At 44.9% G+C, this 11,475-nt stretch overlaps 1 protein-coding gene across 1 annotated transcript in view; it reads left to right on the forward strand.

Moving 5' to 3' along the window:
- opn7b (opsin 7, group member b) overlaps positions 1-11,262 on the forward strand; it is a 50,629-nt gene extending 39,367 nt beyond the window's left edge. Inside the window, exons 5-6 of the mRNA XM_066702406.1 lie at positions 7,480-7,814; positions 8,021-11,262. Of these exons, the coding sequence (XP_066558503.1) occupies positions 7,480-7,814; positions 8,021-8,500 (815 nt within the window). The 3' untranslated portion in view covers positions 8,501-11,262. The remainder of the gene's footprint in view (positions 1-7,479; positions 7,815-8,020) is intronic.
- The last annotated feature ends 213 nt before the right edge of the window (positions 11,263-11,475 follow it).

The following is an 11,475-nucleotide window of genomic DNA, read 5'->3' on the forward strand; positions in this document are numbered from 1 at the left end:
GGTGTTCCTAATAATCCTTTAGGTGAGTGTATATTTTGTGGTTCTTGTTTTCCATCTTTGTTATTCCATTTTCTTAAACTGGTTTGATTACAAATGCATCCAACTATGTGTCCATAACCTGATTTTTAAAGGGGAATTTCAAAAGGTTTGTATTTTGTATTTTTTATTATTTTTACAGTTCATTACACACCTTGCATTTTATTTGTGTGTGGGGGAAGAGGGTGGGGATGGAACTGAACGAGCCTGTATTTACAAAAATCTCCTAGCGCATCCTGCCCTGATTCTTGTAACTAGTTGCAAGGTTCCATTTTGTAGTAAACATTTAAGTTAATGTAGCACTAATTATGTTGTCCTGTGCAGTAGGGTAGGCAATGCTCCAGGTTTGCTGGCTCCGGCTCCGGAGTGGCTCCAGAGTCTCATTTTTAGCACCTGGCCAGCTTAAATCAAATGGCGACAGTTGCAAAAGTCAACACTGAGATCCCATCATTTGAAAAAACTCCTCCCCTGAACCCCTATGAGTACTTTTACAAGTATGTTCCAGCTGAGATGATGGCATAGATCAGCAGTTCCCAAACTTTCTGGGTGGCGCCCCCCAAAAACATTTGAGTCACAGCTCACTTTGCCCCCCCCCCCCCCTGTCATATTTATATTAACATTTTTTTTTTTAAAGCCCTAATGCTTAACAAGGATGAATACACTTTAATACTTGTTTACATTTCACTTTTCACAATTTTATTTGGCCATTTACATTGTAATCTCTCTGCATGAACCTATTTTTACTCCATCTAGTGCTGCTCACTTGAATTAATGAGACGGGTGAGCCTGAAGATACAGTAACGCCCTCTTTCCATTTTGTAAGATTTTACTCATTTTATATATATTTTCGACTATTCGACTCATCCCTAATTATATACATATTTCTATGTTAATGTGTTTCCAAAATATTGTAGCAGAGTCCTGGCGAGCTCGTTTCCCACAACTGGATGACATTTTTGAGGTGCAAGTTATTCTTATGTATTTATTTTACCATAATTATCACAATTTTTCATCATAACCATCACCATAATTTCAGTGTATTTTGGTCTGAAACTACCAATTAGTGGCTTTCACAGATGCTGCTATCTGACAATCCACTATTTTCATTGGACTGAATCTCACTGACTGGATATGGATGTGCACGCGAACGACGAGGAGGAGCGGTGGACCGACGCCCCCGGGCTCCCTCCCCCTCTTCTGAGTCTTTGCTGGCCTCCTCCTCGCCACGCCGTCGGCGAAGGAGGTCAGGCTCAGCGGACAGAGAGCGCAATGAGGCCATCCTTGCTCTCAACAGCAGGATGGACCAAATCTGCGCTCTCCTGGCCGCGCAGGCAGCGCAAGCAGTGCAACAAGTGCCGCCCCCCCCACACCATGATGCCCCGCCGCCGGCTCACACCACGCCGGTGGAGACTGAGGGGAGTCTGTCTGCCCCATCCCAGGAGGAGGGCAGCAGACGGGCCACCTGTGAGGAGGACCGCCTGTCTCTGGGTCTTCACGAGGACTCCGAGCTCGAGGCGGAGCTCATGGAGGAGGAGCTGATTGCTCCCACCCCTCCTCCTCTGTTGAGCGTGGACGCCCCTCCTGCACCGCCGTGCTCCAGATTCGAGTGGGGTCAGCGCGCGCAGCGGCCCACATGGGCCCTCCCGCTGCTGCCTGACCTCCTCGAAGAGCTGAGAGCTACCTGGGACCATCCGGCAACAGCCCCCGCCCTAGCCAGGAGAGGGGAGGCTTATGCCAGGACCCAGGGCGCAGCAGAAGCGGGCTTGGTGGATTTTCCCAGCGTAAATTCCACCATAGCCGCGCTCGTCTCCCTACCTCCGCTGTCCGCGGAGCCACGTGACCTGGCCTGCCCCAACAGGCAGTGTCGCGTCACAGAGACGCTGCTCCAGAGGGCGTACAAGGCTGGAGCTCAAGCGACTCGCCTCCGAAATAAGGAAAGCCTGCTGGCCTTGTACTTGGCTCAGCTGGCGGAGTCCTCGGAGCAACATGGCACATCACCCACCCCGGCCCCTATCTCGGAGATAGCGGCGGCGGTGGATCAGCTGGTCACAGTGATGCGCCAGGGGGCAAGGGCGACAGGGTGATCCTTGGCAGCCATTGTGGCGGCGCGCCACCAGCTTTGGCTGTCCCAGGCACGGCGGGTCCCTGAGGTGGACAGGACTCATGGACGCCCCTATCTCGCCGGGCTTTACCTTTGGACCCTCTGTGGAGGAGATGCTCTCGCGCACCCTCCAGGAGAGGGAGCAGTCCATGCAGCTGGCCCGAGTGTAATTGGTGGCACCTCAGGCTCAGCAACGCAGGCCTTCTGCGGCAGCTCGCCGGCGGGGAGGCCCCCCGACCGTGGCTCCCAGGCCACAGCCCAGGCCACAGGCCGGACCACAGCCTAGATCACAGCCCCGCCCACCTGCCGATCTCCGCCAGCGTCTCACTGGCAGGCAGGCGCCCCCCCAGGCTCGCCACCCTGGCCCCCGGCGGCCCACGGCAGCTCATGGTAGGAGGGGACCCTGCCCGACCCCGCCTCCTCTACCACCTGAGCCCCGCCCCTGAGGTGATATTTGGAACGCACTAAGGACATTCGGCGCTCAGACCAACTGTTTGTGTCTTATGGAGCACGGACACAGGGCCAGGCGCTTTCAAAGCAGCGCCTCTCGCATTGGATTGTGGACACCATTACCATGGCCTATGAGTCTACTGGGACCCCGGTGCCTGATCACCTGGTGGCCCACTCAACTCAAGGCGTTGCCACATCGTGGGCCCTTTTTCATGGTGCCCCCTTGGCAGACATTTGTGCGGCTGAAGCTTGGGCCTCGCCAATTACATTTGCCCGGTTCTACAGGTTGGATGTGACAGGACCGGTCCCTTCCATTGGGAACCATTGGCTGCAGTCGAGCCCCAGTAGCCTGCAGGCTCTGGCTCCTGCCTTTACTTTCCCAGTCTGCCCCTGTAAGTGCATCCTGAGGGAACTGGTGAACCGTGTCTTTCCCTTCCACCGGACTATGCCTTCCAGTCAAGCACCCACGCGAGCTGCACCTGGATGTACAGACAGCCCTGTCGATGTGTTCCCGGGGCATGTCATGCGGCCTACAGGCATGTTGCCTTACTGTATATAGTTTGTTCATTGTAATTGTGTTGCAGTGGTGCATGCGTTTGCGTACCCCGCTCTGTGTATTGGTCAGCAGTTCTGTGGCCCGCTCTGGCTGTATTACGCCATAGAGCAGGGGACCGCTGCCGTTGTCCTCCAGCGGAGGGCACTTGAGTTCTCCAGTGCCCCATTGTGTACATAGTTAATTTATTCGGTAGAGCTGTAGTTGTCCTGCGTTAGCTGCGCTATTCGACAGTTGTCAACCGCGGAAGTGCACAGAAACCCCTCCCTCTTGGGCAGTGCTTCCTTTTTCAGATAACCGGGGTTGCATACGCAACCTATCGTTCACATATACTAGGACTCCAGTATTGATATTGGCATCTTCAGTAATACTTTGAGCCCTGACCAGTTCTTCCAGTTGCGCTCACACTTGCGCTCACACTTGCGCTCACACTTGCACCTTGTCAACCACCTGGACAGGCTGGCTGAAAACAATGATGTTGTCTTCAAAGTGTGCCCACTGTATGACATTCAGAACCGCTGTTTGGAGCTGTCATTGGAAGGAAATCTTTGTGTAGATGAACAAATTATGCCTTTCAGATGGGCAAACAATATGTAAAAGGAAAGCCAAATCTATGGGGTGTGAAGATCTACTTCCTCTGTAGCAAAAGCGGTCTTGTGTACAATTTCCTCTTCCATCAAGATGCTACTATGGAGCTCTCTCAAGACAACAAAAAGCGTATGGATCTTGGAGCTGCTGTACAAGCACTTCTACCATGTCACATGAAAAGGAACAGCCATTCTTGAAACAAGCTCTGGAAAGATGACCCTTAGATGGCCCATAGATCATGTTTCTAAGTACTCCATTTTAAGAGTACATGAGTGAAAAAAAAATAAAGAAAATGAACTTGAATCATTGAATCAAAATAAATAATTTCATGACCATTGAAACCCAAAGTCCATTGCAATGGACAAAAAATAAAGTAATTAAAAATGTGAAGTTTCATCTTAAATTAGTTTGAGCCTTATTTCTACAAGGGATAGATGTAAGAAAAATCACACAAATATATTTTTCTTGTGTCTAGAAATATATCTATCTGCAGGGTTTTGGACACCAAACGAGCAGGATGGGTGGAATGAAGGGGGGGGGAGGTGTCTTTTAGTACACTGACACATTTCTTCCTGCTGACGACAGAGAAGCCAGTAAAACTCTCCGTGATAAGACAACAACTACACAAAAACTGCCACAATAAAGAAGTCCATCAGCGACTGACCAGTCTGACACAGTGATCAAAGATACACTGATCAGACATTAACAACTTGACAGTTTGGTTTCAGTATATTAGGATACAGGCTCATCCTACAAATTACCTTAGAGAAGGGTGATAAACTAGAATCCTGTAGATGCAAAGTGAAAAATGTGATAATGCTTTAATCTGCAGCCGATGAGCAGCTGATGCACTGCCCGTAAAGAGAATTTCAATGTCTCTTTCTAAGGGAGGATTAACCTCTTATGTTGTCCATATCCCCAGTTAAAAACAATATTGGCTAAAGAGACTGCAAAAGACATACAGTGAGGGAAAAAAGTATTTGATCCCCTGCTGATTTTGTACGTTTGCCCACTGACAAAGAAATTATCAGTCTATAATTTTAATGGTAGGTGTATTTTAATAGTGAGAGACAGAATAACAACAAAAAAATCCAGAAAAACAAATTTCAAAAAAGTTATAAATTGATTTACATGTTAATGAGGGAAATAAGTATTTGATCCCCTATCGATCAGCAAGATTTCTGGCTCCCAGGTGTCTTTTATACAGGTAACGAGCTGAGATTAGGAGCACTCTCTTAAAGGGAGTGCTCCTAATCTCAGCTCGTTACCTGTATAAAAGACACCTGTCCACAGAAGCAATCAATCAATCAGATTCCAAACTCTCCACCTTGGCCAAGACCAAAGAGCTGTCCAAGGATGTCAGGGACAAGATTGTAGTCCTACATAAGGCTGGAATGGGCTACAAGACCATCGCCAAGCAGCTTGGTGAGAAGGTGACAACAGTTGGTGCGATTATTCGCAAATGGAAGAAACACAAAATAACTGTCAGTCTCCCTCGGTCTGGGGCTCCATGCAAGATCTCACCTCGTGATCTCACCCCAGGCAGCTGGGACCATAGTCACCAAGAAAACAATTGGTAACACACTATGCCGTGAAGGACTGAAATCCTGCAGCGCCCAGAAGGTCCCCCTGCTCAAGAAAGCACATGTACAGGCCCGTCTGAAGTTTGCCAACATCTGAATGATTCAGAGGAGAACTGGGTGAAAGTGTTGTGGTCAGATTAGACCAAAATCGAGCTCTTTGGCATCAACTCAACTCGCCGTGTTTGGAGGAGGTGGAATGACCCCAAGAACACCATCCCCACCATCAAACATGGAGGTGGAAACATTATGCTTTGGGGGTGTTTTTCTGCTAAGGGGACTGGACAACTGCACCGCATCAAAGGGACGATGGACGGGGCCATGTACCTTCAAATCTTGGGTGAGAACCTCCTTCCTTCAGCCAGGGCATTGAAAATGGGTCATGGATGGGTATTCCAGCATGGCAATGACCCAAAACACACAGCCAAGGCAACAAAGGAGTGGCTCAAGAAGAAGCACATTAAGGTCCTGGAGTGGCCTAGCCAGTCTCCAGACCTTAATCCCATAGAAAATCTGTGGAGGGAGCTGAAGGTTCGTGTTGCCAAACGTCAGCCTCGAAACCTTAATGACTTGGAGATGATCTGCAAAGAGGAGTGGGACAAAATCCCTCCTGAGATGTGTGCAAACCTGGTGGCCAACTACAAGAAACATCTGACCTCTGTGATTGCCAACAAGGGTTTTGCCACCAAGTACTAAGTCGAAGGGGTCAAATACTTATTTCCCTCATTAACATGCAAATCAATGTATAACTTTTTTGAAATGTGTTTTTCTGGATTTTTTTGTTGTTATTCTGTCTCTCACTGTTAAAATACACCTACCATTAAAATGATAGACTGATCATTTCTTTGTCAGTGGGCAAACGTACAAAATCAGCAGGGGATCAAATACTTTTTTCCCTCACTGTATATTTGTCAATGTCAATACCCACACTCTTAATATTGCATTTTTATGTACATATAACACCTCCACCTCCTTCCTAATCTAAGGTGACAATGCCATGGGATATTCCAGTTGACTGTTGGCAGAGTTTCTAATTAACAGGTGCCGTGTACATTTGGCAGATGATTAAGTGTGTTTATTTGTCAGGAGACAAAGTGCTGGCAGTGTCACCACTGAGTCTTTCTCTCTGCACTGCAAATTATTATTTTCCAGGAGGGCTCTTTGAAGAAAAAGGTGAACAATCACACAACTTGAACGCAGCTGGTTAGACTGTGACAAAGGGTTTCTGGACAGCAACAGAATTAATTGTGTACAATTGTGCTTTTAGGAATGGCCTCGCTTTCTAAGTGCTTGCCTGCAATATCTCATGAGTGTGTCTGAACATTGCTCTGCAATGTGGCAGGCAGCCACCGTATACGCCTCAAACCCAGACAGGCCCCAGAAACACTTTATTACACTGCCCTCATTCATCCTCACTGTCTCTTTCTCAATTAAGTGAAAAGCAAGGGAGAAGTTCTTCCTAGACATGTTTCCTCAGTTCAGTGCCGAGATATCCATCAAGGTACATTAAGACATTTCAAGCAAAGCATGTAATCATAAGTCAGTTAACTAATCTGGGAGCATTATAGGGGGAAAAACATTTTCTTTCCCAAGGGTGATTGCATTTATACACAAAACTACAGCAGATGTATTCTGAGTTCCGAGGCAAATCTCTTGTTAAAAGAAATAAGATTTGTGATGTAACTCTTGACATATTTTAATGCACATTACTAGTCGCATCTCCAAGCAACTAAGACCAAATGAGATGTGTTCTAGTTTAACTTGGGAGCCTGACAAATCCTTTAGATTGGCCTTTTGATACTTACACCACAGAAAGACTATTCTAGAAAGCATGATCATTTCAGTTCAGTGCAACACGAAAGATTAGAAAGGTGATTGAATATGGAGTTATATTTTTTTTCTCACCACGTTAAACTCTTTCAGTTGGTTACAACATCATGTGTTTGACTGAAATATGTTTAGTCCTTAATGGTACCATTCTTGACATATGACAAGAAAGCAAGGCAGAATTTGAAGATTAGTTGAATTTTTGAATCACTTATTTTCCTTTGCTTGATGATAAATGTGTCAAGTCATGGGTATTTCCTATGTCTATTCAGTTTTGTAGACCTTGCTGTACAATGATTTGAAGCCCCTCCCCCTAATGCATCCTTGTGTTCTTCGCCTGGCAGGTAACAAGTTTTCCTCCTCCCATGCCTGCCTCATGGTGGTCGGGGTGTGGTGTTACGCCTCCATCTTTGCTTTTGCTCCCCTGGCTAAGTGGGGCCACTACAGTCCAGAGCCCTATGGCACCGCCTGCTGCATCGACTGGCACGCTCCAAACGAAGAGCTGTCTGCCATGACCTACATAATTTTCCTCTTTGCCTTCTGCTATGTGCTCCCCTGCACCATCATCTTCATGTCCTACACCTTCATCCTGCTCACTGTGCGCGGCTCCCGGCAGGCTGTGCAGCAGCACGTCTCCCCCCAGAACAAGACCAGCAAAGCCCACAACCTCATCATCAAGGTGCGTCTTTAGAGGGTTTGGAGGGAGTTTTGTACAGTACAACACCCTCCCCATTTGTTATTTTCTTGGTAAATAAAAAATATATAAATACATTATATTGTAACTGAACTGTAACTGAAGGACTAGTTCCACTTTTGTGGGTGGATAAGGAATCATTCAGTAGCTATTGTGTTATTTCCATGCCCTCTCCCCTATTGTCTCCTCAGCTGTCCATTGCGGTTTGCATCGGTTTCCTGACGGCCTGGAGTCCGTACGCTGTGGTGGCCATGTGGGCGGCCTTTGGAGAATCCCAATTGGTGCCGCCCATGGCATTCGCCCTCTCAGCCATTTTTGCCAAGTCCTCCACCATCTACAACCCCGTTGTCTACCTGCTGTTCAAACCAAACTTCCGAAAGTACCTGTGCCGTGATGCAGCACAGTGCCGCCGGCGAGTCTACGCCTGTGCATGCTGCTATGAGGAGAGGCCGGGCCAGAAGGAGGCGCAGCGCAACAAGGACGTCAGCAACTCAACCCGCCTCTCCAACGGACTCCCAGAGAACCACATGGTGTGCCGGCACTGCCCAGATACAGGGCCGCCCAGGGGGCAAGTGTTGCTGCACAGGACTGCACGAGTGATGACAGGGTCCACTCACAGCGAGGTGGCCATTAGCCAGCTGACCTTTGACCTCCAAAAAGAGATCCTCTAGTATATTTTTGAGATAAGGATACAATCTGAGTCTTACACAGGATCTTCACAAAGCCAAGCTGCCGTCTGCACCCTCTGAGCCAGAGAACAACACCCTGAGGTTCATGTACTGCCAAAATACACACAGGGTACACCAAGGAGAATGAACTATTCCCTTTGAGAAGAAGAAAAGTGATTAAAGCAAAGTGATGAAGACTCCATGTTTAGATGGGAATAAATACATATGAAAGCCCAGCACTGAAGGTGTCAGATATTGGTGTCAAACAGAAATGCAATAAGTATATGAAGTTCCAGGGGAAAATATGTAATTTAATTACCGTATTTATTAGATTTCATTGCATTCTAAAAATGTAGAGGATGTAACATTTATTCCTTAAACTGCAATTATGTATTCATTAGTTGAGGGTTGGGGAGCTGTTGGGGAGTTGCTAGTCTTAAAAAAAATGAATAATTTACACAGTACAGCAGATTATTTATTCTTTCCCCCAAAACAGTTTTTTTATCTTCCCAAACATCAGATAGCATTACAGCGAAGTGCCTGTCAAAAGGTTGAAGACAAAAAACTTAACATGCAAAGAGGACTACTGTTTCCTGTAATCCACAATTTCAGGCAACTTTGCCTTGTTTGAAGATCAAACACAGAAATTAGTGAACAGTAATGAAAAGAAAATAGAGTATAGAAACTAGGAATATGGAATTAAATGAGGAGAGATTACTAGAAAAACCACTGCCATACTGGGATAATTATGTTACAGAACACTGCAGGCAAGAGATGTGAACAGTTTTATGATTAAAATCAAGAGATATTGTGTCGTGATAGCTTTCCCTGTAATGGCTCTTGTGGCATGATACGTCATATTTAATGTGAGTGACTCGCTAAAGGTACTAAAGTGTTCCAGGAGAATAGCTGAGACGTGTTACACTCACATTTGAATCATAATTGAACATGTCTTATTATCCCTAGACAGAAACCATCAATTTTTTGACAGGTCTGGGACATTTTCTGTTGAAAGAAGAATACACGTGTTCCCATTTGTGATTCTACTGTGATATGTAGGAAAACATACAGTTCTGATTAATATATACATGTATAATTCATCCTATTAATCCAGCTGCTGGGACAATTTTGATCATTTGCTGTGCTGTGCCTCTCCAGATGTTATTTAGTACCTTCCTTTGCTTTAATCCTTTTCCTCCTGTTATTTTTTTAAAGATATATTACTATTACTCTACTATAACACATGACTCAGTCCTATCTTCAATCTGCTGAGGGCAGTTTCTCACGCTATGGGACTGACTGCTATTCACACACCAGGTAGTGATGATGTCTTGGCACAGCATTGTACGATGTGATGAATGCTGTACATACATACCTGCCCATGCAGTTCCGTTTTTGTCAAACTTTAATTAAATGCTGCATTAATCAAATCACAGCCTCAGGGGACTGTTGCAGACTTTCAGGGACTCATTTTTAATACAGTAAGGTTGGGATTGTGATATTTATATACGGTTTTGTTTGCCTTTAATTTAGCCAAAGTTCCTGTAAAAACCTTCACATTGGTCGATCCATCTTTAAACCCGATTCCCTTAAATGACGGTACATCTTGTGGTTTTGTGCTCCCAATGTGGCAACTAGACATTCAAACACTGACCTAATTAACTGAAGAGGAACTTCCTTTGAGGGGCCATGGATAAGCCAATTAGACTGTTTATCTATCCTTCCGGAATGGCTTAAGCAAGCAGTAACAAAACCAATTCAACGTTGGGTCAAACGCCATTAAAATGATATTGTGAACTAAAAAGGTAATCTTTTGAATTGGTGCTTGTGAATAGGATAGAGTCCCTAACAAAACTGCCTTCCATCACAATGTTCCCTAATGCGTATTATGTACTCAAGCAAGACACTGACAGTTTTGCGTTTATTTATAATAATTTAATAATTATAATTTAAATAGAAAATTACTATACTGGCAGAAGAACAGTTTTCCTATTTCATGTGATGAAACTCAGCATGGCATCCTAATAGTATTATAATGGTATCTAAATTGTACCTTCTAAAACTTTCCCCTAGGAGAAACAGATAATGATCAGATAATTAAAATAAAAAAGGTTTTAAATGCTGTTTTATCAGCCATTGTATTGTGTCCAAACAACTGCATCTGCATTATCAACTATAGAGATCTGTATCACTTGCCGTGTCTTGATCCTAACTGGCATTGTCAATGTTCATCTCATAACCATCCCTCCTTTTTATCAATCCAGATGTTCAAGATGAAATGCAATGTCTGTATTCCGGCATCTCATTTGCTCTACTGTAATGTAAGAAACATTTATATGTACTGGACTAAAACCAATGTATATACCTATACATAGAGAGAGTTTTAAAAAGCTTACTGGAATTATAAGTATTTGTGGGCTTTAAAACGCACTGTGACAAAATGTTTACAAATTCATCAAAATGAAAATAAAGATTTATTTGTATTTTTGTCTGTTGATTTGAAACTGTTACTTTCTGGTGGGTCCCCAGTTTTACCAGTTTTAAAATTAGGCAAATCATTTGAGAAAACAAAACACACACACAGTCAAATCCAGGCCATGAAATGTACATAATCAGAAAAAAGAAAGAACATGCAGCAACACCCTTCCCACAATCTTGCAATGTGAGTGATGGAAATACTGGTTACCTTTGTATTAAACGCCTACCATTTTCTAATCAATCCAACAACCTGCTGGAACCTTTCACCCAGGAATGTAAATTTGAAAAGAAAAGAGTCTACATTTTTCTGACATTTTCAAGGTTTACATTTCAAAATGAGTTTGAACGACTCAGTCAACGTTCATTACATTTTCGGACTGTGATTAAATGAATACCAGCGTATTCAAAGTGCTTATCACTGGCTGTGAGTTTTTTTTCAGCCAGTTCACAGAGCAAGTACCCACTTCTCAATTAGCGGTGGAGTAAAACACAGCGAGATT

The sequence above is a fragment of the Amia ocellicauda genome, chromosome 4 (genome assembly GCF_036373705.1).
Source record: "Amia ocellicauda isolate fAmiCal2 chromosome 4, fAmiCal2.hap1, whole genome shotgun sequence".
NCBI classification, from domain to species: Eukaryota; Metazoa; Chordata; class Actinopteri; order Amiiformes; family Amiidae; genus Amia; species Amia ocellicauda.